This window comes from Anabrus simplex, chromosome 2, assembly GCF_040414725.1.
Source record: "Anabrus simplex isolate iqAnaSimp1 chromosome 2, ASM4041472v1, whole genome shotgun sequence".
Lineage (NCBI taxonomy): Eukaryota > Metazoa > Arthropoda > Insecta > Orthoptera > Tettigoniidae > Anabrus > Anabrus simplex.
Window position 1 is genome coordinate 608,562,179 of NC_090266.1, and position 24,554 is coordinate 608,586,732.

At 41.8% G+C, this 24,554-nt stretch overlaps 1 protein-coding gene across 1 annotated transcript in view; it reads left to right on the forward strand.

Moving 5' to 3' along the window:
* The first annotated feature begins 17,611 nt into the window (after positions 1-17,611).
* Positions 17,612-24,554, forward strand: part of Mgstl (Microsomal glutathione S-transferase-like) — a 45,767-nt gene continuing 38,824 nt past the window's right edge. The window contains exon 1 of the mRNA XM_067140994.2: positions 17,612-17,797. Coding sequence (XP_066997095.1) covers positions 17,669-17,797 — 129 coding nt within the window. The 5' untranslated portion in view covers positions 17,612-17,668. The remainder of the gene's footprint in view (positions 17,798-24,554) is intronic.

Consider the following 24,554-nt stretch of genomic DNA (forward strand, 5'->3'; position numbering starts at 1 on the left):
GTTAGCACTGGTTTCATATACAACATAATAAATTGCTTTTAATAAAAAAAACAGGTATGTTATATACAAAGAATAATGCTGAAAAAAAAAGAAAATCAAACACACTTATCCATAGCATCATTGGAGTTCCTTTGCTTTTCTTCTTTCTTTATCGGCATTGTATTAATTAAAACCCGATCTCTTGAATGTGTTACTTTTGTTTAAAGCGACCATTCGAATAGAAGAACGGCTTCTCACGAAGCAACTTGCAAGCTCATAAATTTGGGGGAATTTCTTCTTCAGGATATCCGTTAGGTTTGTGATGATGTTAGAACACTCTTTCAGTTCTTTCCCGTGGTAAAATTGAAACTACCAAGTTCGATAGCTGCAGTCGTTTAAATGCGGCCAGTATCCAGTATTCGGGAGATAGTGGGTTCGAACCACACTGTCGGCAGCCCTGAAGATGGTTTTCCGTGGTTTTCCATTTTCACACCTAGCAAATCCTGGGGTTGTACCTAAATTAAGGACACGGACGCTTCCTTCTCACTCCTAGCCCTTTCCTGTCCCATCGTCGCCATAAGACCTATCAGTGTCGGTGCGACGTAAAGCAACTTGCAAAAAAAAGAAGAAGAAATCTTTTTGAAATCTAACTTCCACCCCTTGTAATTTGATCTATTTTTTCTCCGTAATTGTTTTCTATGTCGAGGTTCTTCTTCTTTACCCTAAAAGCTATATAGACAGTGAAGTCTTCAAGCATCTCATCAGGATCCTTGGTTTCGCGACTGTCCTCGAGCTGTTTTACTAGCTCTTCAAGGGCTTTAAAGAACCCTTGCTTATCCTACGGTAAAGAATAGGATGCTGTGGGCTCAACGCTGGCCTTAGACTGGCACACGATGTGCGAGTTTAATCGAGTTCATCAGTAGCATGTAACACATTTGGGCGTAATGTTTCATAATCTTCCGGAGAACAGATGGAATTTCTTATCGCCTCGGAAGCATTGAGGCTAAGAAGCAATGATCTCACCTTTCGCGTCACAGCTATCGGTAGAGGATGGTCATAAAGCCTTCCGAACCCTCGAAGATGAGAGAGCTTTCGATAATATCTTGATTACTCCTGTCACCATTTATTTAGGTCCGTGGCTTTAGGGAATACATGAAAGTGTATGTTTCGTTCCTTCACGTGCCTGTTATGATTTGTGCAGCCTGCAATGGCATGACAATGCATACTGAAAAGTGTACACTATTACTGCTTTTTACGTTTTATCACATACCATAAACACACACGGTTTCTTATAAACCACAGAAATGGTACTATCGTGTATTATTAGAACCTAGCATCTGCGTGTACAGCGATTCTTTTTCGAACTACCTCCACCTCATTCAGAGCAGATTCAACACGAGGGTCCTGTGTGACGTCACAGCTTTGCTTTGCTACTGCGCACCTCTCTCGTGATCCCTACCTTGTATTCTACGTACCTTGATTTATATATGGAGTGCCGGAAGAAAAAGGAGAGGACAAAAGTGATGACAATTTACAAAATTGTGGAAGTCATCCAAAACAGAACGAAAATTATCTTCAGTGAAGTTGAAATAGACGATGTGGAAAGGTTAGGTAAAGCACAGGGTAACAGGCCGTTAAAGTAAAGTTGTTATCCACCCTGATGGCGGAAATAGTGATAAGAAACGTGGGTAATCTACAGAGTACAAAAATTTGGATTAAGGGAGACATGGGACGAGTAGGGATTAAGAATGTAAAAACCCTTAAGAAACATTTAGTTAGGGCCAGACTTCAAGGATCAAGAGCTCACATTAGGGGTCAGGAATTACTTGTAACCAATGGCCAATTGACCAGATTTTGGGCAGTGACAAAATTACGGGAATTAGAAGAGAATTTGAAGCAAGAAGAAGTGATGGGGAAGAGAGTGGAAGAAAGGAAAGTTATAGAAAGCAATGTAGGAGAATACGGGCATGGTGATAAGGAAAGAACCAAGGGAAACAGGAAGTTGAGTGAAGAAAGGCAGGGAGATGAACATAGTGAAAGAGTGGTCGTACATAGTGAAAAGGAAAGAGCAGTGGATAACAGGGTGAGAATAGAAATGTGTAGGGAAGCAGCTATGGACATAACCAGGGAAGAGGAAAGGCAGAGAGGTGAACACAGTGAAGGAATGGACGTGCAGTGTGGAAAGGAAAGGTCAGACAGAGGAGAATAGAACTGTTTATAACAAAGGGAGAAGCAGGAGTTTATGGGATCTGTGGGGAATGAAGAAATGATGAGGGCATAGTAACAAGAAGTAAAAAGTCAAGTAAAGTTAGTAAGTAAGTAAGTAAGTAAGTAAGTAAGTAAGAAGGGAACAGTGAATGAAGACATGGTGGTAATACAAGGAAAGATGGTTCGGTTTGTTAAGGATGAGGAAGTTATAGTGGCTGTGAGGATTTGAAATGAAGAGCGAATTGGATTTGAAAAGTATAGTGAATTTAGTTGTTAAGTGTGATTTTGTTAGGAGTGATTATAGTTAAGTAGACTTAAGGATTAAGCTGGAAGGAAAGTGGAGTTGACGGGGTGATATTTGGAGTGATTGTAAATAAGGAAAGATGGTCTGGTTTGTTAAGAGTATGTAGAAATTGGTAGGTGGTGGAGTGTGCTTGTTAATGGGTTTTGAAATGTATAGTGAATTTAATGGTTAAATGTGATTTTGAGATGTGATTATAGTTAAGTAGATTTGAATTATAAGTACTGAATGTTTGAATGATAAGAGAGAGTGAAGTTTAGTTGGTGTTTAAGTGTCAGGTATGGTAATTTAAGTTAATGGTGGATCTGTGGCTTTGGTAATTGTATGCCAAGTGTAATGTTGGACCTGTGTCTTTGCTAACGGTATGTAAATTGAAATGTAAGTGAGCTTCATATGATATATGGTTAAGATGGGTATGGTAAATCAAGTGAATATATAATGAAGATTGGATGAAAGATGGTGGAGCTGAGTCTTTGTTAACTGTATGCCAACTGTAATTGATATGTACAGTGAGGCTGATATGGCAGATGGTTAAGAGAGACGTTACGGTAGTTCAAGTTAATATGGCCTGGAATTTAAATGTTTGTTGATGGTGCTGAGCGGTGTTTGGAGGTCGGTCATAGAGTGATCAGAGTTATTATGTTTGAATGATAAGAGAGGTAGTGAAGTGTAGCTGGTAATTATGGATTATTTTGTTAGCAAGTTATTGGTGGATGCGTGTCTTTTGTTAATGATTAGAGATATGATGAACAATAGGCGGAGTGATGGTATATAGTAATTGAATTGGAGGGTCGAAATTAATATGAGTTTATGATTGGTATATGTACGAAGGGGATGATGATTGGGGCTGCTTTATGGAATGTAAATTGTGGAAAGTGGTTGATATATATAATTGTTTTGGAGGGAAGAATTTAATATGTGGAGAGGGATTGTATAAAGGGTGAGGTGACAAGGTTGGTGGATGATGGTGAGATATGATGGCATAAGTTAATACGGTGAGTGAATTATGTGTTTGCAGTTGATATATGTATGAATGGTAAGATGATTTTTCTGCTTTATTGGAAGGCTGAAATTAATATATGGTGGGTATATTAATAGTAAGTAAGGTAAGAGAGTGATTGTAAAAATGGTAAGGTGATAAGGTTGGCGGGTGATGGTAAAATGTGATAGCATAACTTAATATGGTGAGTGGCTTATGTGATTATAGTTGATATATATATATATATGAATGGGAAGATGATTTTGCTGCTTTATTGTATGTAAATTACGACAAATGAGTGGAGTAGGGTAATAATGACAAGGAACAAGGAAGTAGGTCATGCAGAAACTGAAAGTGAGGAGATTGCGGCACACTAACATGGTAGGAGGTGTAATGTTTTGGCTACATCAGCGAACCAGCGTAGGTCAATGAGTGTGGATAGCATAAGTTATGGAATGTGCGAGGTTCGCGAGTCCAGCCAGAAGAGCGATGGAGGGCTTTAACCTCCATGTGCCGATTTGCCGTTATTTCATTTCACCGTATTATAGTTTATTTTATCCAGTTCATATATTACAGGGCTTTCGGGTCTCTGGAAATGAGTCGCCCGTGAGCCTTTTGACTCGAATTATTATATTATTTTGTATTATTATTATTATTATTATTATTATTATTATTATTATTATTATTATTATTATTATTATTATTATTATTTTATTATTGTTTTAATTAGGGGAGATTAAGTTGAAAGAGCTTGCCTAGGTTGGGCACTAATATTTTTCTCCATGATTAGATAATTAAGGTAGAAAATACTGTATATCTGCAGGAAAATAAAGAATAAAGAAGTAGTAGCATCCTTCTGTCGCATAGTACACCTATGACTTCCCACCATCTCATCCATCCTGTCTTTATCCTACTTCGCACTTCATCACGTATCCCACCATCAGTATGTAGGTGAGATTCTAGATACCTGAAGCTTAGGGTCTTCGTTAACGTCTCTCCATCAGCTTGAATTGAGCCGTTGCTTTGGATGGTTTCAAGGTATTCGGCCTTTTGTTTGTTCACTCTAAGACCGTACTGTGAGAGACGGCTGTTCCAATCTTCAACTTGACGCTGCAATCCACTTCTGGTGGTATCAGCAAATGCGACATCATCTGCGTAAAAGAGAGTCCAAGGGACACTCCTCTGCAGGCCCCATATGATTGAGTCCATGACGAGAACAAAGAGCAATGGGGAAAATACGGGGCCTTGGTGTACACCGACTTTCAATGGGAAGCTCTCCGAAATGCCGACTGCGCAACGTACACGACTTGTGGTGTTCGTGTAAAGCATTTTGTTCCAATTGACAAGCATTTCTGGTACATCATGGTCACGAAGTGCGTACCAGATCACATGAGGTGGAACACGGTCAAAAGGCTTTTCAAGATCAAGGGAGGCAATATGCAGTGGCTGTTGTTTCTCTTGATGCTTTTCAATGAGCATTCTGGCAGCGAAGATGGTGTCGGTTGTTCTAGCAACCTTGACGAACCCGCACTGGTTGGTACTAACGCTGACAATATCACGCAGTCGTCGATCGAGTATTCTGTCAAAAATCTTCATTGTATGCGACAGAAGGCTAATTGGACGGTGATTTGCACATTCAGCTTGGTCACCTTTTTGCTTAAAGATAGGCAGAATGATGCTTGTAGCCCAATCACTGAGAACAGAGCCAGAGTCAAGTATGGCACTGAAAAATTTGGTCAGACATCTGATCGCGGGTTCTTTAATTCTTGCAATTTCCGGAAGTCTGCCGGAAGATCATCGGGTCCTGGCGCTTGTTGGTTCTTCATACTCCTGATGGCGTTGGTGACTTCCTCTGGTGTGATTGCGAGATAGAACCTGCTGTTGGATTACTTTCTGGATTAGGATGATGTGGAAACTCAGTGTTGGAAATCTCTTCAAAATGTTGTTGCGAACGTTTGAGGATGTCCTGTTTGTCTTGTAATTGCTGACCTTCTTTGCCTAATATGCACACATAGTGCTCAATATCATGTGCAGACTTTGTTCTAGCTTTGGCCGAACGGAAGATTGTTTTCTCTCCTTCCTTTGAATCCAATGTTGCATACAGGTCATTATAGTGACTGCGCCTAGCTTCAGCGACAGCTTTCTTAGCTGCACGTTTGGCTATGACATTTTTTTCCTGCACTCTGAAATATTTTTGTGAAACCCAGTTTCTATATACCTTCTTCTTTTCATGCACCTTTTCTTGGACTTGGGCCGCCCATAACCACGTTTACTTGTCAATACGGTGGGAACTAGGTTTTGTTGTACCCAAGGTTCCTGTGGCGGTTGCAGTGACAGATTTTCAAAATGTGGTCCACATGTTGTCAGCCGCATTCAGGCCGATGGGAGGAAAATTTACACTGCCTGCTAGGGTCTCCTTGTAGTCTTCATGCTTCCACCACTTGGTCTTTTAGGGGGCATTTATCCCTCCACTTCTACCGTGTTTACAAATCCTTAAGTCTGCCGTTAGCTGCTTATGTTGAGGAGCTGCACAGTCATATGGTATGACCTTCACATCTAATACTAGTCTCAGATCACAGCGTCGAACAAGGATAAAGTCGATTTGGCTGTTATAGGTGATGAGGTGGTTGATGCGCTTTCTGAAAATGGGTTACCAATAACCAAGTCATTTGCCTCGGTAAAATCCAAAATTTGAATACCAGCATCATTTCGGATACCGTAGCCATTGCCAGCATGGCAGCTATAATCATCCTCGTTGTGACCAACATGGCCATTAAGATGGCCGCAGAGAAGTAGAAACTCATCTTGAGGACACGCTGAAACATCGTCTTGGAACTCCTGCCAAAACTGTTCCTTTTCTAGGTCACCAAATCCAGATTGTGGCTCATATGCAGAGAAGACACGGAGCCGAGAAGACAGAGTGACGAAAGTAATTGACATAAGGCGGTCTGAATAGCGCTGAACCTCAGCAATTCGATCTCGCAGGCTGTCGCAGACGATGCTGGCAACATCATTCCTGTTGGATGTACCGTAGCATCAGTTTATAGCCACCTCCGATGTCACAAGATTTCTGGTCTTTCCAACGTGTTTCTTGCACACATCCAACGTTCACTTTCCGTGCGTTCAGCATCGCTGCCAGTTTGTGACTGCGTCCAGTCAGAATCCCAGTGTTGAGCGTGGCGATGCGTAAATGTTGTTTGCGTTGAGCTAGCTTCTTTAGCTGGTTCCGCCCTTGAATCAGTAGCCCTTGCCCATTTGTCACAGCGGTCAGGCGAGTCCGACGCACGTCCGTTCTGGGGGACGTCCTATCATTATCCGATAAAACTGACGTTGACATAAATGAAATGAAATGAAATGAAATGAAATGAAATGAAATGAAATGGCATATGGCTTTTAGTGTTGGGGTGTTCGAGGACAAGTTCGGTTCGCCAGATGCAGTTCTTTTGATTTGACGCCTGTATGCGACCTGAGCGTCGTGATGAGGATGAAATGATGATGAAGACGACGCATACGCCCAGACCCCGTGCCAGCGAAGTTAACCAATTTTGGTTAAAATTCCCGACCCTGCCGGGAATCGAACCAGGGACCCCTGTGACCAAAGGCCAGCACGCTAACCATTCAGCCATTGAGTCGGACAATGTACACATGATTCATAGGATGCGACGGAGTTACCGACCGGCTTGTCGCCACAGCCTATCAGGCATTTTAGATCTACTGTCAGCAGGAATTTAGGCCGCCCCTAACATGGAGAGCAGACGCTTTTCGTAGCCGCTCCTAACATGGAGAGCAGGCACCAACTCTGATACTGCCCATAGTTATGGACAAATACCTTTTACTCTTATTAGTCCTGAGTACTAGGATGCCACTTCCGCCAGCCGCATTGTTCCGAATTCCAGTTTCTCCACCGTTGCTACCGTTGTGGACTTCACTCATAACCCTGAGCTGAAGCCCTCCATAGTTATGACTTCTGGAGAGAGGGTGTCTAAGTATTATAAAGCCCCCAGGGAGTAGGGCTACCTGTTGGTCCGCGGGTTCATTTCCGAGGTATCTTCACCAGCTCCGCCACCTGGGGACGCGCCCTCTAGGGTTTGACAGGTTCCCCCCCAGGGGTGCAGTGTATTTAGTGTCATTAATAAATTAGTACACTATGTTGGTCTTCCATTTGCATTTAATGGCGTACATTTATGTCGACCGTGGGAAGAGCTAGGCCTCCTGCGGTATGGTCTACCAACTCACGAGACCGAAAAAGCATGTTATTTACCTTGAAGGCCACGTAATTTTGTGTGACATATATTTACCATAAGCATCAAATGTACCTTCAGAACGGAGAGCTTATAATTTCTTTACCAATAACTGCTGCACTTCACTAGTTTGGTCGATTTCTTCGCGGGCCTTCCTCTTCCTTTTGACTGAAGAAAGTCTGGTGGAAAAAGATAATCCACATCTTGGCACACTACTTGATCTAACTTCCCCAGGTATTGAAGGACTTCCAGGGTTAGACATCGATTCTGTAGATGGTTCCTCTTGATGCTCTTGATTAGGCTCCAGTTTCTCACGTCCCTACAAAGAAGGAATATTAATCGGGCCGGCGACCTAGCTGTTAGGCCCCTTTAAACAACAAACAACAATAACAAACAACAGGAATATTAATTATTTACATTTTATCAAGGATGATGAATTTTGTTGCTTATGATTTAAATGCTGATTGTAATTTCTGTCCCCTCTGAGTTACAAAAAACTGAATAAACCTGGATTGACATAGCAAAAGGCGTCTACAGAAAAGGGCAGTTCTTCCGTCGCTTGGGTGCAATTGATGGTAAACACGAAATAATTGTACCACCGGCTCATATTGGATCCTACTATTTCAGTTATAAGAACATCGTGCTTATGGCGATCGATAATGTTAACTGTGAATATATTTAATGTGATGTTGCAACAAATGGTAGAGTTCCTGATGGAGGTACCACTCAAAACACAGTGTTTTTCGACAGACTTGCAAACGGTAGCCTTAGGATTCCTACGCCGAGAAAAATTCCGAATGGTGATCACATGTTACCCTATCGGTGATGAAGACTTTGGAATGCGTCCAGACTTCCTGAAGCCTTACGCCAGGTACGCATTGCATCGTGAATCAAGAATTTATAATTATCATTTATCAAATATTCAACGTGTAATTGAAAACACTTTCGGAATCATGGCTTCCCGTTTTCGACTTCTTTTGACGGTCAAAACTTACATATACACAACCGTGGTTAAGATGCCCCATACGAGCAAGTGGCCGTGCGGTTAGGGTCGCGCAGCTGTGAGCTTGCATTCGGGAGAATAGTGGGTACGAACCCCACTGTCGTCCAACTCGTTGGTTGAATGGTCAGCGTACTGGCCTTCGGTTCAGAGGGTCCTGGGTTCGATTCCCGGCTGGGTTGGGGATTTTAACCTTAATTGGTTAATTACAATGGCTCGGGGGCTGGGTGTGTGTGGTGTATTCAACATTAGAAATCATCCTAGGTAGGGCCCTCATCTTCACAGACATGCAGATCGCCTAATAGGCCGTCTACTAGAAAAAGACCTGCACCAAGCCTCTCCGGAGGCCATACACCATTATTATTACCCCACTGTCGGAAGCCCTGAATGTGTTTTTTCGTGTTTTCCCTTTTTCACTCCAGGCAAATGCTGGAGCTGTTCCTGATTTAAGGCGACGGCTACTTCCTTCCCACTCCTAGCCCTTTCCTCTCCTATCGTCGTCATAAGACATGTCTGTGTCGGTGCGATGTAAAGAAAATTGTAAAAAATAAGCCCCAACCGGCAGAGAATCGAACCCAGGACCCTCTGAACCGAAGGCATCGACGCTGACACTTCAGCCAAGGAGCCGGTCTTTGCATTAACGACTAGCTATATTTAAGATTTAAATTATCTCCTGAACAATGTTAAATAAAGATTTTACTATATTTGGAACTGGTCGGGATCTTGACCTGAAAGGTCAGTGTAGTGGTCTTCGGTTCAGAGGGCCGCGGGTTCGACTCCCACCCGGGCTGGTGATTTTAACCGAATTTGGTTAATTGTTGCTGAAGTGAATGAAGTATATTTTCTGTCTTTTCAGGCTGATGAAGCAACAGATAATGCTTACAAAACTTTTCTGTCATTAATTTTGATGTATCGAATAGAAGGGAACATATCTGAGAGGTTTTGGGGTTATTTTGACGTATCTCATAGGAGTGCTGATGGTTTAGCAGCTATAATTCCCGAGGAGCCAGAAGTATTGGGTGTAGAAAAACTCCAGGTAAATGAATATGCCAAACATATGATGGCGCTAATGACATGAGTGGGCAGAAGTGTGGAGTACAGTGCTTCATCAAATAAACGTACCCTAATGTTACTATTTATTCACTGTTACGCACACCAAGGAAACCTTATTTTGCAAAACGGGACATCATCTTCATCACACCACAGAATTTTTTAGCCGGGCCAAGTGGCTCAGACGGTTGAGGCCCTGGCCTTTTGACCCCAACGTTGGAGGTTCGATCCTCGCTCAATCCGGCGGTATCTGAAGGTGCTCAAAGACGTCAGCCTCGTGTCGGAAGATTTACCGACACGTAAAATAACTCCTGAGGACAAAATTCCGGCACCTCGGCGTCTCCGAAAAGCGTAAAAGCAGTTAGTCGGACGTGAAGCAAATAACATTATTATTATTATTATTATTATTATTATTATTATTATTATTATTATTAATATTATTATTATTATTATTATTATTATTATATTTATTATTATTATCATCATCATCATCATCATCATCATCATCATCTGTTTACCCTCCAGGGTCGGCTTTTCCCTCGGACACAGCGAGGGATACCACCTCTACCGCCTCAAGGGCAGTGTCCCGGAACTTCAGACTCTTGGTCGGTGATACAACTGGGGGGAATGACCAGTACCTCGCCCAGGCGGCCTCACCTGCTATGCTGAACAGGGGCCTTGTGGAGGGATGGGAAGATTGGAAGGGATAGGCAAGGAAGAGGGAAGGAAGCGGCCGTGGGCTTATGTTAGGAACCATCCCGGCATTCGCCTGGAGGAGAAGTGGGAAACCACGGAAAACCACTTCCAGGATGGCTGAGGTGGGAATCGAACCCACCTCTACTTAGTTGACCTCCCGAGGCTGAGTGGACCCCGTTCCAGCCCTCATACCACTTTTCAAATTTCGTGGCAGAGCCGGAAATCGAACCCGGAACTCCGGGGGTGGCAGCTAATCACGCTAACCACTACACCACAGAGGCGGACTATTATTATTATTATTATTATTATTATTATTATTATTATTATTATTATTATTATTATTATTATTATTATTATTATTATTAGAATATTTTTTCCTGACTTGCAAGGGGTGAGAACTTGTTTCGAGATCTCCAAAAAGAATGCAGTTTTTAACTGACTATACTCAAGGAGGTCAGGCAGTCCGATTCGTTGGCGGAATGGTCAGCGTACTGGCCTTCCGTTCAGAGGGTCCCGGGTTCGATTCCCGGCAGGGTCGGGGATTTTAATCGCTTCTGATGAATTCTTCTGGCTCGGGGACTGGGAGTATGTGTCCGTCCGAACACTCTCCTCATCATATTCAGACATTACACTACCAACCACCACAGAAACATGCAATAGTGATTACATCCTTCCATATTGGGTTGGCGTCAGGAAGGGCATCCGGCCGTAAAACAGGGCCAAATCCACATGTGCGACGCAGTTCGCACCCGCAACCCCACAAGTGTGGGAAAAAGCGGTAGCAAAAGAAGAAGACTCAAGGAGGTCAGGCAGCGTTCCACCAACGAGATGGTATTTTCAGCACCACACTGTCAATATAGTATTTCAACAAAATGAAATAAGTGACCGAAAGGCCTGCGCTGAAGCTACTGGATTTGTGAGAACCTTGAGATCCCCAGTTCATTTACTGGCTCGTGTTCTACCATAAGATCATCGATTGTATTCAGAAAGCGGATAATAATTCTCTCAGTATCAGTAAATGTATTAAGTATTTCGTAAGTGCGATGAGGAGTTTTCGAAAACTGCACGAAGATGAAGGAGTCTCGTTCAATGAAACCTCAACTAAACGACAATGCATTGAACATGGCAACAGTAGGAGCAATAGACTGGACGCTCTGGAAGTTTGCTGCGTGATCATTAGCAATATTAATGATACATTTCAGTTTTAGGTACTTTTTATAGCTCTAAATTATTTTTTAGTGACAGGTTCCCTCAGTATTGCAATGCATACCCAGAGAGCGATTTTCAGACAACGCTGAAGTCGTATAACAAAAATGGTCTGAAACTGCGATCTGAGTTGGAAGTTCTGTATAGCCGTGAAGATTTGAGTAATGCTCCGGTGCAACTGCTCTTCTTCAGTTTTTCTATAACATCAACACTAGGCGAACATTTTCTGAGTGTGTGGTAGTGTTAGAAATAATCGTGACTTTTCCCATGACTACTGTAGAGACCAAACGATCATTTTCTATCCTAAACAGGATAAATACGTTCTCGAGAAGTTCCATGGGAAACGACAGGCTCAAAGCGCTGGCAAAGCTGTCAATAGACAAAAAGATGGTGTACGCCATTCCCGATTTCAACAAGTAGAACATCTAGGAATTTGCTGCAGCCAAAAACAGGAGAAGGGAATTGATATACTTCTTCTCCTTCTTTATCTGTTTACCCTCCAGGGTTGGTTTTTCTCTCGGACTCAGCGAGGGATCCCACCTCTACCGCCTCAAGGGCAGTGTTCTGAAGCTTCAGACTATGGGTCTGGGGATACAACTGGGAAGGAGACCAGTACCTCACCTAGGCTGCCTCACCTGCTATGCTGAACAGGGGCCCTGCGGGGGGATGGGAAGATTGGAAGGGATAGACAAGGAAGAGGGAAGGAAGCGGCTGTGGCCTTAAGTTATGTACCATCCTGGCATTTGCCTGGAGGAGAAGTGGGAAACTACGGAAAACCACTTCCAGGATGGCTGAGGTGGGAATAGAACCCACCCCTACTCAGTTGACCTCTCGAGGCTGTGTGGACCCCTTTCCAGCCTTCGTATTGCTTTTCAAATTTCGTGCCAGAGTCGGGAATCGAACCTGGGCCTTCGGGGGTGGCAGCTAATCACTAGGGCCCGGATTTTTAGGTTCTTAAATACCACGTTTTAGTTTTTTAATAGCTCAAAATAGTTTTTAAGTGTTTATCCTTCTGAAATAGTTTTTAATGATCATTTCAATCATTACTAAAGTTATACTATTCATTCAAACTTTTTTGTACTTTATTGTAACCTTCACGCCTCTCTAGTACAAAACTATACCACTAATTTCAAACTATGGGACAGAATGGCTTAATGAAAGCATTTCAAACACATCATACCAACTGAAATTAAAAATAACAAAGAATATTTAAGTGCAAATACAATAAATGGTTCATGTAGGTTAAATTTTTGTCACTTCCAATGCATCAAGAAACATTTTCAGAAGCACAGATCACAGTTTTCACTTGCTGTTACATTGTACAACTAAATACATTTCCAGATTTTTCAGAATAAAACTTTTTCTGTTATCTCTCAAAATATTCTTATAGCAGGAAAATGTACGCTCCACACAATAAGAAGTCATTGATGCAATAGCTCTCGGTCCCCATGGTACCTCGTCAGTAATTTCTTCTCCCTGAAGTATTGCAACACACTGTTCATTGTTGAAAATCCAGGGTTCCGCTGGAGAATTTTGGTAAGCTTGAGTGAATAGGCTTCACCCACTGGTCCTGGTATTTCCTGCTTCGGAATGGAGTCCACAACTTCTATTGAATCTCTTAATGGCAACGATGCCGACTCAACACGCTCAATAGCTGCAGGAAGATCAGCAAAGTGTGCCCTAATGAAGCCCAGTGAAACAGCGTTCTTGTTCGTGAGATCTGTTTTAGCCTTCACTATGCAGAGTGAATCATCGACATCAAAATAATTTATGACATTTTTAATGTCTTCAAAGTGATTGGCATAGTATAGGGCTGCATTGAGCCATGTCCTCCAATGAGTGATGATGGGTTTGGGAGGAAGAGGAGTTTGAATGTGAGAATGCAGCTAGGAGCTTTTAAGAAACACCTTTCTCACAGAAGAATCAATACTGTTTACTCGTGGAAAATTATTTCTAACCTCTTCAGTCAATCTGTGTAAGCCATGGGCTATGCAAGTTACATGCAGCATGTTAGGATAAAAACTCTTCCATACTTCACCAGCTTTGATCATATATGCCGCACTATCACTCAAAAGAAGTAACAACTTGCCATCTTGTTTTTCTCTTGACCAAAGAATGCGAAGAGCATCTCGGACGGTGCAAGCTATGGTCAGCGTATTCCACAGCACGTTTGCCGAAACCAGCGCTTCACATAAACGGATATTACCGAGCTCGATAGCTGCAGTCACTTTAAGTGCGGCCAGTATCCAGTAATCGGGGGATAGTGGGTTCGAACCCCACTGTCGGCAGCCCTGAAGATGGTTTTCAGTGGTTTCTCATTTTCACACCAGGCAAATGCCGGGGCTGTACCTTAATTAAGGCCACGGCCGCTTCCTTCAAATTCCTATGCCTTTCCTTTCCCATCGTCGCCGTAAGACATATGTGTGTCGGTGCGACGTAAAGCAAACAAAAAAAAACACCACTTACTTTTCACTACAGTAATGGGGATTGGAGGTATGCTAAATAATTCCTTACCTGCTTTTGGCAGACTTGATAAAATATAATTTTGCCATCTGTAGTAAAGTCCGGATCGTTACCAATCCACTGGCTTATCAACCAACTTCGAGATGACTTGCCTTTAGGCATCGCTACTTCTGAGATGCATAAGCTTCTTAAACTGCCTTCAATAATAAATTGACTTATAGGGAAAACTAATTTTAGTCTGTCGCATAATAATGTGTATAGAGCTAAACAGTGAACAGCGCCGTAGCTGGCTGTAGTCGACCGTACACAATGAGAGATGCACTGAAGCTCGCAAGTTAGGCGGGCTTGTACCTGCTAGATACAGGTCAGTGAACGCCAGGGGGTTGTCTCTTGATTTGTGCTGTACTCTAGTGGAATAGTATCGTATCACGTTGTTTCGCTCGCACTAGTTATACTTACACCGAGCTCGATAGCTGCAGTCGCTTAATTGCGGCCAGTATCCAGTATTCGGGAGATAGTAGGTTCGAACCCCACTATCAGCAGCCCTGAAAATGGTTTTCCGTGGTTTCCCATTTTCACACCAGGCAAATGCTGGGGCTGTACCTTAATTAAGGCCACGGTCGATTCCTTCCCACTCCTAGCCCTATCCTGTCCCATCGTCGCCATAAGGCCTATCTGAGTCGATGCGACGTAAAGCAACTAGCAAAAAAAAAAAAAAAAGGTTATACTTACAAACCACTTCCAGTTCCAAACCATGAAGTCATTTCGAAAAGTCGTGCATGTTTATTTAAAAAATCATTCAATTTCATTAATATTTGGTACATCTATTTTGAAATAACGTAATGCTATCTTGAATAGCCCATTTAGTTTTTTTTAGGTTTTAACGTCTTATTTAGTTATTTTTAGGTTTTATAAGATTCGAGTAATTTGCTCCAATGGTAATGAAATGGATAAGTAAGTTAAAATACTGTAGTTACCTAGCAAGGAATAAAATAGTTTAAAACCTAAAAATCCGGGCCCTACTAATCACATTAACCACTACACCACAGAGGCGGACGTATTGATACACAAGAATTAAAATAAAGTAAACCTTACGTAAGTGTGTAGATCTTTATACTGTTCGTATACGATATGCCGGTTTAACGAACCTAGAGGTGCTAAGTCTCTTTCCGTTAAGATCATGTATGATGGCAGATGTTCGAACTTTTTTACCTTGACTGATTCTCCTGTTATATGCTTCCATTGCCGTAAACGGTAAAAGGGTGTTTTGGTAGTGTTATTGATTGATTGATTGATTGATTGATTGATTGATTGATTGATTGATTGATTGATTGATTGATTGATTGATTGATTGATTGATTGATTGGTCGATGTTATCCTTTAATTAAAAATGACGTCAGCTGCTCTAGGAAAATATATTGTATATGTAATAGATTGTTTGGTTGTTTTAATGTTGCATTGATATTAACTTTGCAAAATGCACTTGATTCACTGTCAGGTTGGTGTACTACATGGCATCTTAAACCTCATCCCTCCAAGTGTTCCACCATTTCGTTCACACTTCGTAAATCCCCTGTTCTACAAGAATATCACCTACTGAACCAACCGATTGCTCTTGTTGACAATCAAAAAGACCTAGGAGTGCATTTTGACAGTAAATTGTTGTTTGTCTCGCACATAAACAGGGTTACCTCACGTGCTATGTCACTCCTTGGTTTACTCTACAGGTTTTCTGACATCACAGATGTAAATGCCCTCAGAGCATCCTACGTTTCCTGTATCTTACCTATTGTTGAATACGCCTCTTCAGTCTGGTCCATTTCTGCTTCTTCAAATCTCAGCCACCTTGACCGTGTACACTATTTTTTCTGTGCTATCGTCAGAGCCAGGGTCCCTGCATGTTGCAACTTAAGCACTATCCAAGTGCTTGGGAAACTGAAACTCAAGACTCTTTCTGCTCGGAGGAAAGTAGCCGACTTAAAGCTGCTGTACAAAGCAACTAATGGTCTATTTAGGTCTCCAGATTTAGTTTCCTTATTCCCCCTCCACGTCCCATCCCATAGTACCAGAATGAACACCCTATTCATTATTCCTTACTCCCGGCTTTCTCTCACCCAAAGGTCCCTTTCTGTACGTATTCCAGCAATGTTTAATACATTATCTGTCAACAAGAACCTAGACATCTTCGTAACGTTTCCTTCCTTCTGTCACGATATTTCTCTTATAACTTAATTTTCCTTCTTGTTCTTTCCTGTTCTGCTCCTGTATGTAATGGTAAATGTATTTTTCTTTGTTAATGTCGTATGTAAATATGTATTATATATGATTGTACAGATTTTATTGTGTATATTTATGTCCTTTGTAAATATTTATATTTACTTCATTTTAGATTCATATCTGTTGTACATAGCTCGGATCTTTGTAATCGGCGTTATGCTGTTGCTGATCCTGAATAAATAAATACATAAATAGATAAATAAATAAATAAATAAATAAATAAATAAATAAATAAATAAATAAATAAATAAATAAATAAATAAATAAACTTTATGAATGATGATGCGGGTTGATATGTACGTAAATCTACTGATGGCTTTTGCCGGAATAATAGTTCAGTTAATTTTCGACATTTTTGTTACTCGCTGCTGTTCTTTATTTTTAGAAAGCTTTGTTTATTTATTTTTTCCGTTTCTTTCTTCATGTAATCCTACTGTACTTTTACGCAGAGGTCAGGTTGGTTAGATTATTTTTACTTTTTTAGTAATTTACACAAATACGTGTATTATTTGTTGGTTACTTTATTTTCGTGTATTAGTAGGCCTATAGACAATAGACATGATTGCTATGCCTTACGCATTTCAATATATTGTTCAACGTTTATATCAAAATCCTCACTGTTACGGAAGTACGCTGTTTACGTAATTCATTGCGATTTGGTTGTTTTTTTTGTTTTGTTTTTTTGTTTAGCTTTGGGGCCAGTAAATTCAGGGTTGAATTAATTATCTCTTTATTCATTTCTATCGTGTTGGCGAGGCCATTTCGCTGTGCTGACAACGCTTTTGCCGTCGTATTGATGGCGCAACTTTAAGATCAGATGCGTTACTCGTTCCGATGTGTCCCATCTCTTGCGAACTCCTGGAACCACCACTGCATAACTTTCGCTACGAGCCTGGCCTGTGTACAATAATCACATTCCGAACTGGGATATGGGCAAGCTCATGTGTTCATCGTTTAATGTATTTATGACATTGTAGATGGGAAATGTGCCACAGAACTTTTGAAGAAGGTGTTATATAACTGAGTTAAAGATAATGCGGTTGAGATCTATCAGCAATTGATACGGGAACGTGACATCTCTTCCTTACCACTAAAATGCAAGTCATGTTCGATAAACTGGTCATGATAATATTTCATTTCTCAAGATGAATTGAGTTTTGGCTTTAAAAGTTGGTACCCTTGTCAGGCAATGACTCGGTAGAAATACTTGTTTGTCCAGTTCAACAGTACCAGATAAGTTTCAGTCCAGTTCAGTTCAGTCCGTCAGCATGTCCTTGTCGCAGGTGTTTACGAGGGATAACCCTGTATTCGCAGCCTATGCGTTTTACGCATCAGTGCTCGTTCTGAAAATGCTGGCCATGTCAGTGTTAACGGCGCGGCAGCGCATAAAAAATAAGGTAAGTTTTATTTTTTTCTCTTAAGATTGAATCGGAGAAGGACGATGTCTTATATTTCACGGTCAAGTATTCTCAAGGTCATCTCGCTTGTCTCTGGGAGCTATCGTAACTGCCACATCCCGTGCAGCACACATGTGCGGCTCAAGTGGACCCAGAAATAACCGGGATAGGCTGAGCAAGTTTTCAGAAATAATAATAATAATAATAACACGAAACCAAACCACATGGCGCAACAGTCCTGAAGCGACCGCTGTTCAGCCCGAAGACCTGCAGATTACGAGGTGTCGTGTGGTCAGCACGACGAATCCTTTCGGCCGCTATTCTTGGCTTTCTAGACCGGGGCTGCCATCTCACAGTCAGATAGCTCCTCAATTGCAATCACGTAGGCTGAGTGGACCTCGAAGCAGCCCTCAGATCCAGGTAAAAATCCTTGATCTGACCGGGAATCGAATCAGTGGCCTCCGGGTCAGAGGCAGGTACGCTTCCCCTACACCGCGGGGCCGTCTAATAATAATAATAATAATAATAATAATAATAATAGTTTAACGTCCCACTAATTTCTTTTATGGGTTCCGGAGAAATCGAGGTGCCGGAATTTTGTTCAGCTGGTGGTTTTTTTTTTTTTTTTTTTTTTTTTACGTGGCGGCGAAACTACCGGCGTGAGACTGGCGAACTTGAGCATCTTCAGATACGGTACTATTGGTCTGAGCCACTCGGCCCGGAATTATTACTATTATTATTAAAGATGTCTCTGGGGGGCGTTATTAGCTCAGTGGATTATCTCTAACAGGGTCGCAAGTGAAACGCTTAGCAGTAGTGGTGGGGAAATGTCTTCACGAATAGATATACGTATTCATAGAGCTTTACTACCGTAATTTGTATACATATTTTATCCTCCCATAAAGAAAAAGCAAAGCAAGCCATAATTTTACCTGATTGTTGATAACGTGGACCTAGCAAAGGGATCTCTAGTTTAAAATGGAATCTCCAAACAACAGATTTCATTTCAAAAACCCTACGTGCGTTGTCCGAGGTACGAACCGCAGCCACATTAATGGGAAACAAATGACGAAGTCACTCGTCTGTCTTGCCTACCCCCAACATTCCCCCGAACCACCCACGCATAAAGGATCCCGCCAGACCAATTATTATAACGGCGAGTCAATTGTGGATATTTCTGCATACGTCGGGATATTTAACATACTGTAGGCCACACAATGAAACATAATTTTAGAAATGGCCGTTATCTTTACATTAAGCATGAAAAATAAATCTTATCTATATTTACACGGTTTATACCCCATAGGGATTATTTTAAGTAGAACCGAGCGAGTTGGGTACGCGGTTCGCGCCGTGTAGCCTTTAGCTTGTATTCGGGAGAATGTAAATTCGAACTACACCAGTGGCAGCCTTGGCGATGGTTTTTCATTGTTTCGCATTTTCACCCCAGGAAAATGCTGCCACTTTTCTTTTCTTATTTGATTTACGTTTCACCGACATGGCCTTATGGCGACGATGGGTTAGGAAAGCTAGGACTGTGAAGGAAGCGGCCGTGGTCTTAATTAAGATACAGCCCATTTACCCGAAGCGAAAATGGGTAACCACGGAAAACCACCTGCAGGCCTGCTGGCAGTTCGAACTCAACATCTTCCGAATACAACCTAAGTTACGTAACCAAACCGCGTGGTGAAAGTGCTCGGTAGGAAAATGCTGGGGCTGTAATTTAATTAAAGCCACGACGTTAAAACAAGCAAAATAACAATTAAGTAGACAATTTTCAATTGTCTTCCACTCAGTCTAGTAATTTTCGTGCTTCGGTGTCGTATTACCAAATAGGCACAGTAGGTGGCCTCGCGCTGCTAGGGCCCCCAAGACAGCAGACAAATTTAGACCCCATGTAATAAATTGTGTGGCTTTGAGAACTGCGGATAAGTTTACGAACAAATTTTCGAGTAGTTCCTGAATTACAACGGCGAGATGAGTTTTTTTTTAAAATTGTGATTGTCTTGCGAATAGCACTTGCCTTTCATACAGTTCATGAAGTGTAGATGTGAAGGCAGCTCGGCACATGTGTCCATAGTTGATACGTAAGGCTGTCCCTAGCGCCCAGTTTTACTGACCAAATTTCCTCCGATGTCATATAGCCTAATTTTTAATACAAAAATGCAATTGATATTTCCAAATGTCATGCCAGCAGTGAGGATTTATAGGAGTCTCATGATAAGAAATGCTTCTGCTCAACGGACTTTTTCAACTAAGTCCTGGCCGGGCTGAGTGGCTCAGACGGTTGAGGCGCTGGCCTTCTGAACCCAACTAGGCAGGTTCGATCCTGACTCAGTCCGGCGGTATTTGAATGTGCTCAAATACGCCAGCCACGTGTCGGTAAATTTACTGGCACGTAATAGAACACCTGCGGGACTAAATTCCGGCACCTCGCCGTCTCCGAAAACCGTAGACTAAAAGTAGTTACTGGGACGTAAAGCAAGTAACGATATTATTATTATCAATTAAGACTACTTAAAAGTTGTCTTCGGACTTCAGTGGCACAAGAACGACTAAATTAACTAGCCATTTATTCTACATCTTAAAAATAAATTAAAAAACAGCATCTTTCGAGACAATCTCAATGATTTCATTGCAAAGAGTAAGGAAAGAGAAAGATCAAAGCGGTGTTAATTTATTTAGATTTAACACATTCCTTTCTGTTTTGAAGTGCTCTATATTATTGCTTAACCATATTAATATAATGTAACACTCTATTCCTGTAAACTAACTGCATTTTATTAAAATAAAGACATTTGATAACGTTTGGCTTTATTAGCAGTTTTATTAAAATTTGGGTATGAGATACTTGGTAGGAAGTATTTATCAAGGGGGCCCCAAAGAGCTCAACTGCTTATGGGTCCATATAGGGTTTAATCCGGCACTGTTCACGGTGCAATGTTTCATAGTTCAATTCTCGGGAACCTAACCTTAGAATGCCGTACAAGAAGTCAGGTTATCATATTTTATTACACTATCGTACACGGGACTAATGTCCGCTATTAACAGTAACAGGGTAAGATAGTGAGATTGATTAACTACTAGAAATGTTGTAAACTCCTACAAAAATCACTGTGTAAACTACTAGACAATTTCTTAGGTGACGTTGAGGATGCTATGCAAACTCCTAGAGTTATTCCGCAATTATTGTGATGTCATCTACGATTAATATTTCAAATTGAAACACTGCACTACTGTATGAACTTGCAACCAAAGCACACAAGAACAACATTTTCATTCCCATTTGTATCAGTGACATGTACGATATTATGTTTTAATACTAACAAAACAGTTCATAAAAGTAGATTAAGCGTGAATAGCAATTAATCTCTTAGGCCACCTGGTGGACATAGTCGTTGAGGCGTCACGTCTCTATGGTCTGATACCGTGGTTAGTCGATTCGAGTCCCGTTGGCGGAAAACAACATTTCACCGTCAGAATGTTTGCCATCAGGGTAGGAGAGGTGGCGGTATACAGTTTCTAATCACTATAGTGCGTGCAAAAGCCTAGATTCAATTACAAACCTCTCCGCAGTGTTCAAATGTTCACATGGAGTGGGGGCATATGATGGTGATTCGTCCGTCGGAAGGAAACGTTAAACCTTGAGCAGACCCACTGGTGTTATTCGACAGGAGCAGGTTATTTGCCGGAGCCTAAGTCACGGCTTAGCTAATCATAGTTCCTCATATACCACTATAATCACCGCAAGACGACAAATTGATACACAAATTGAACTTATTTCCATGTTATCACATTGACTGATGTAATTCAGAGCCAGTTAAAGTTAAAGCCGAGGAAGCGGAAGATATAATATCGGCTTTATTCGCAATATTGCCAACATTCCATTTCTGCTTAACAAGAGTTTACGTACCACTGATGATGAATATTTCTAGGAATGTAAATGAACTATTTTTCTCTAGGATACACCCTAGGATAGAGCACAAAGCAGGTCGAGGGTTGGTTGAAAGTATCGTATTGCAATCTGTACATCTTCACTTCTAAACACTCTCCCCTCTCTTCAACTCTCTGAAACACTTTTCTCAGAGAAACGTTCATTTTCAATGTTAGTACTAGGAATGTTTTCTCGATTGAGATCAAGAATTGTAGTTGCCTTGACAATGTGTTGAAATATTCCGCAGAAATCGCACGACGATTGCCAGTAAGGTCACCGGAGTCGAGGCACAACCTAGGTGATCAGAGTTCCTCGTATACCACTACAATCACCGCAAGATGACACGTGCTACATCCACAAGTACGAGAGGCGTACTATATTGTTTTACACTTCATATTTTTTACGTCAGGGTATGGTTCACATTTCAATTTTGAAGGAGGTGACGTGTAACTAGTGTCTTGTTCCACCGTTTGGTAGCAGCACACGCACAGGGACCAACAAATGCACTCGTCATAGCCATTTCAAAACAACACTTCAGCATAGGAGCAGACAACATGGAAAGCAACCGTCAGGGACAGCGCCATGCGCCTTGGTTCCTATGGAAAGAAGGCGTGACCACTGCAGAAGGAGGAGTCATGTCTCATCACCAGTCACAAGCCTAGTAATGAAGTCGGCTGGATCTTGATCATGGCGTTGCAAAAGTTCTCTGCACACGTCCACACGCCTCTGTTTTTCGTCTGCAGACAAGAGTCGAGGCACCCACGTGGATGATATGTTTCTCAGCTGTAAGTGGTCGTGCACGATCCGCTGAAGGGTGTTTCGGCTAATTCCCGTGGCTGCCTCCATTTCCGTAAATGTGATGCATTTGTTTCCTGTCACACTGTCACATTCCTTCCAGAACTGGTTCCCTTGTCCACCGAGGTGCGCCCGTTTTCCCAATCTTCCACTCAGTCGTAAACTGTTTTGCGTGACGGATCATATTCTCTACAGACTGCCACCAAGCGCCGATGAATTTTCGCAGTGGTCACGCCTTCTCTCCATAGGTACCAAGTCGTATGGCGCTGTCCCTGACGGTTGCTTTCCAAGTTGTCTGCTCCTACGCTGACAGTGTTGTTATGAAATGACTATGACGAGTGCATTAGTTGGTCCCTGTCCGTGTGCTGCTACCAAACGGTGTAACAAGATACTAGTTCCACGTCACCACCTTCAAAAGTGAAACGTGAACCATACCCGGACGTACAAAAATTAAAGTGTAAAACAATATAGTACGCCTTTCGTACATACAATATACATCTTCATTATAGACTACAGAGTACAGTCTGCAAGCCTCTGTAAATTAACTAAGCGCCTCAACAATCCTCTGTATTTACCTCTGTGGTTTCGTTTAGTTCCGTGTTTTTAAACATCCACAAGAAGGCTAGAACTAATAGCCAAAGACAGAAGCTGGCTAGATGATGTTGAAAAGGCGTGTTCAGTTCACTCGGAAGGACGTGGATGCGGTTTCACGCCAGGAAATCGAAAACAATCAGAAACGAGATACGTATTCACTTCTGGAAGGGCACATGCCTCTGAGGTTCACTCAATTCCACAGTCGTTGCCGTAGTCTGGAAGTCTGAACAGTAGTGTTTCTACCGTACATTCTTGCCCAGCTGTCTCGAGTTCGAGTCTCTGATTAATTTTGGACTGGATTTAGCTTCTGAAACGACGTGCACACAACCTCGGAAATTCAAATGAGAAGGGGAGTGTGTTGAAATCCAATTCTTGGCCATTTTAGAAGTGGGTATCTGCAGCTCTCCTCTTCAACATCTGGTAAATGTCGAGATGTTTCAACATGTAAACTACGACCACTTCCTTTACTGTCTTAGCCCCATACTAGTTGACACACCATATCGACGGTTCATTTCATCAGTAGCACAGCTGAAAAAAGTTGATTGTCCAGTAACTCACAAGGGTTTTATGACTTCAACAGTTCCATTGAAAATAGAGGAAAACATGCATTTTTAATTCTTTCACAATGTGTATCCTGAATGTAAAATTATGCAGGTAACTTAGTGGGTTTTTCCGTATGCACTTACTAACTATAGAATTTAGACCTTAAGTTCTCAGTTCATAAGCATGTAATCTTCCCGGAAATCCTCATTTGGAGGTTGAACCCTGGCAGCATTTGTTACAATGAAATATAGAGTTTGGGTCCTAGGGATATAAGGATATAAAAATGGCAATTATAGGGTTGTAGCAATAGTGAACCGAACGGTCGATAACGCAGTCACACTGATAAGGAACGGTATCATGAGCGCCGTACAACGTACGATAAAGTGTGTCCTTAGTCGTGCATGTAATGGCTATTTTATCACTGGTAAAGGCACAGAAACCATGTCCGTTGTAGGTATTGCTTCATGCAAGAAACTTCCTGATAGCTTATGTGTCTGTGATGTCTATGTCATTATTATTTGAGGCTGGGACTGTAAAGCGGTATATCAACCAAGCAATAGGTTATATGAATTATGACTTAAATAATATACTCGTATGTACATACGCTCATAATAATAATTTCGTGTGGCTATTTCTAGCTGAGTGCAGCCCTTGTAAGTCAGACCCTCCGATGAGGGTGGGCGGCATCTGCCGTGTGTAGATATCTGCGTGTTATTGTAGTGGAGGATAGTGTTATGTGTGGTGTGTGAGTTGCAGGGATGTTGGGGACAGTACAAACACCCAGCCCCCGGGCCATTGGAATTAACCAATGAAGGTTAAAATCCCCGACCCGGCCGGGAATCGAACCCGGGACCCTCTGAACCGAAGGCCAGTACGCTGACCATTCAGCCA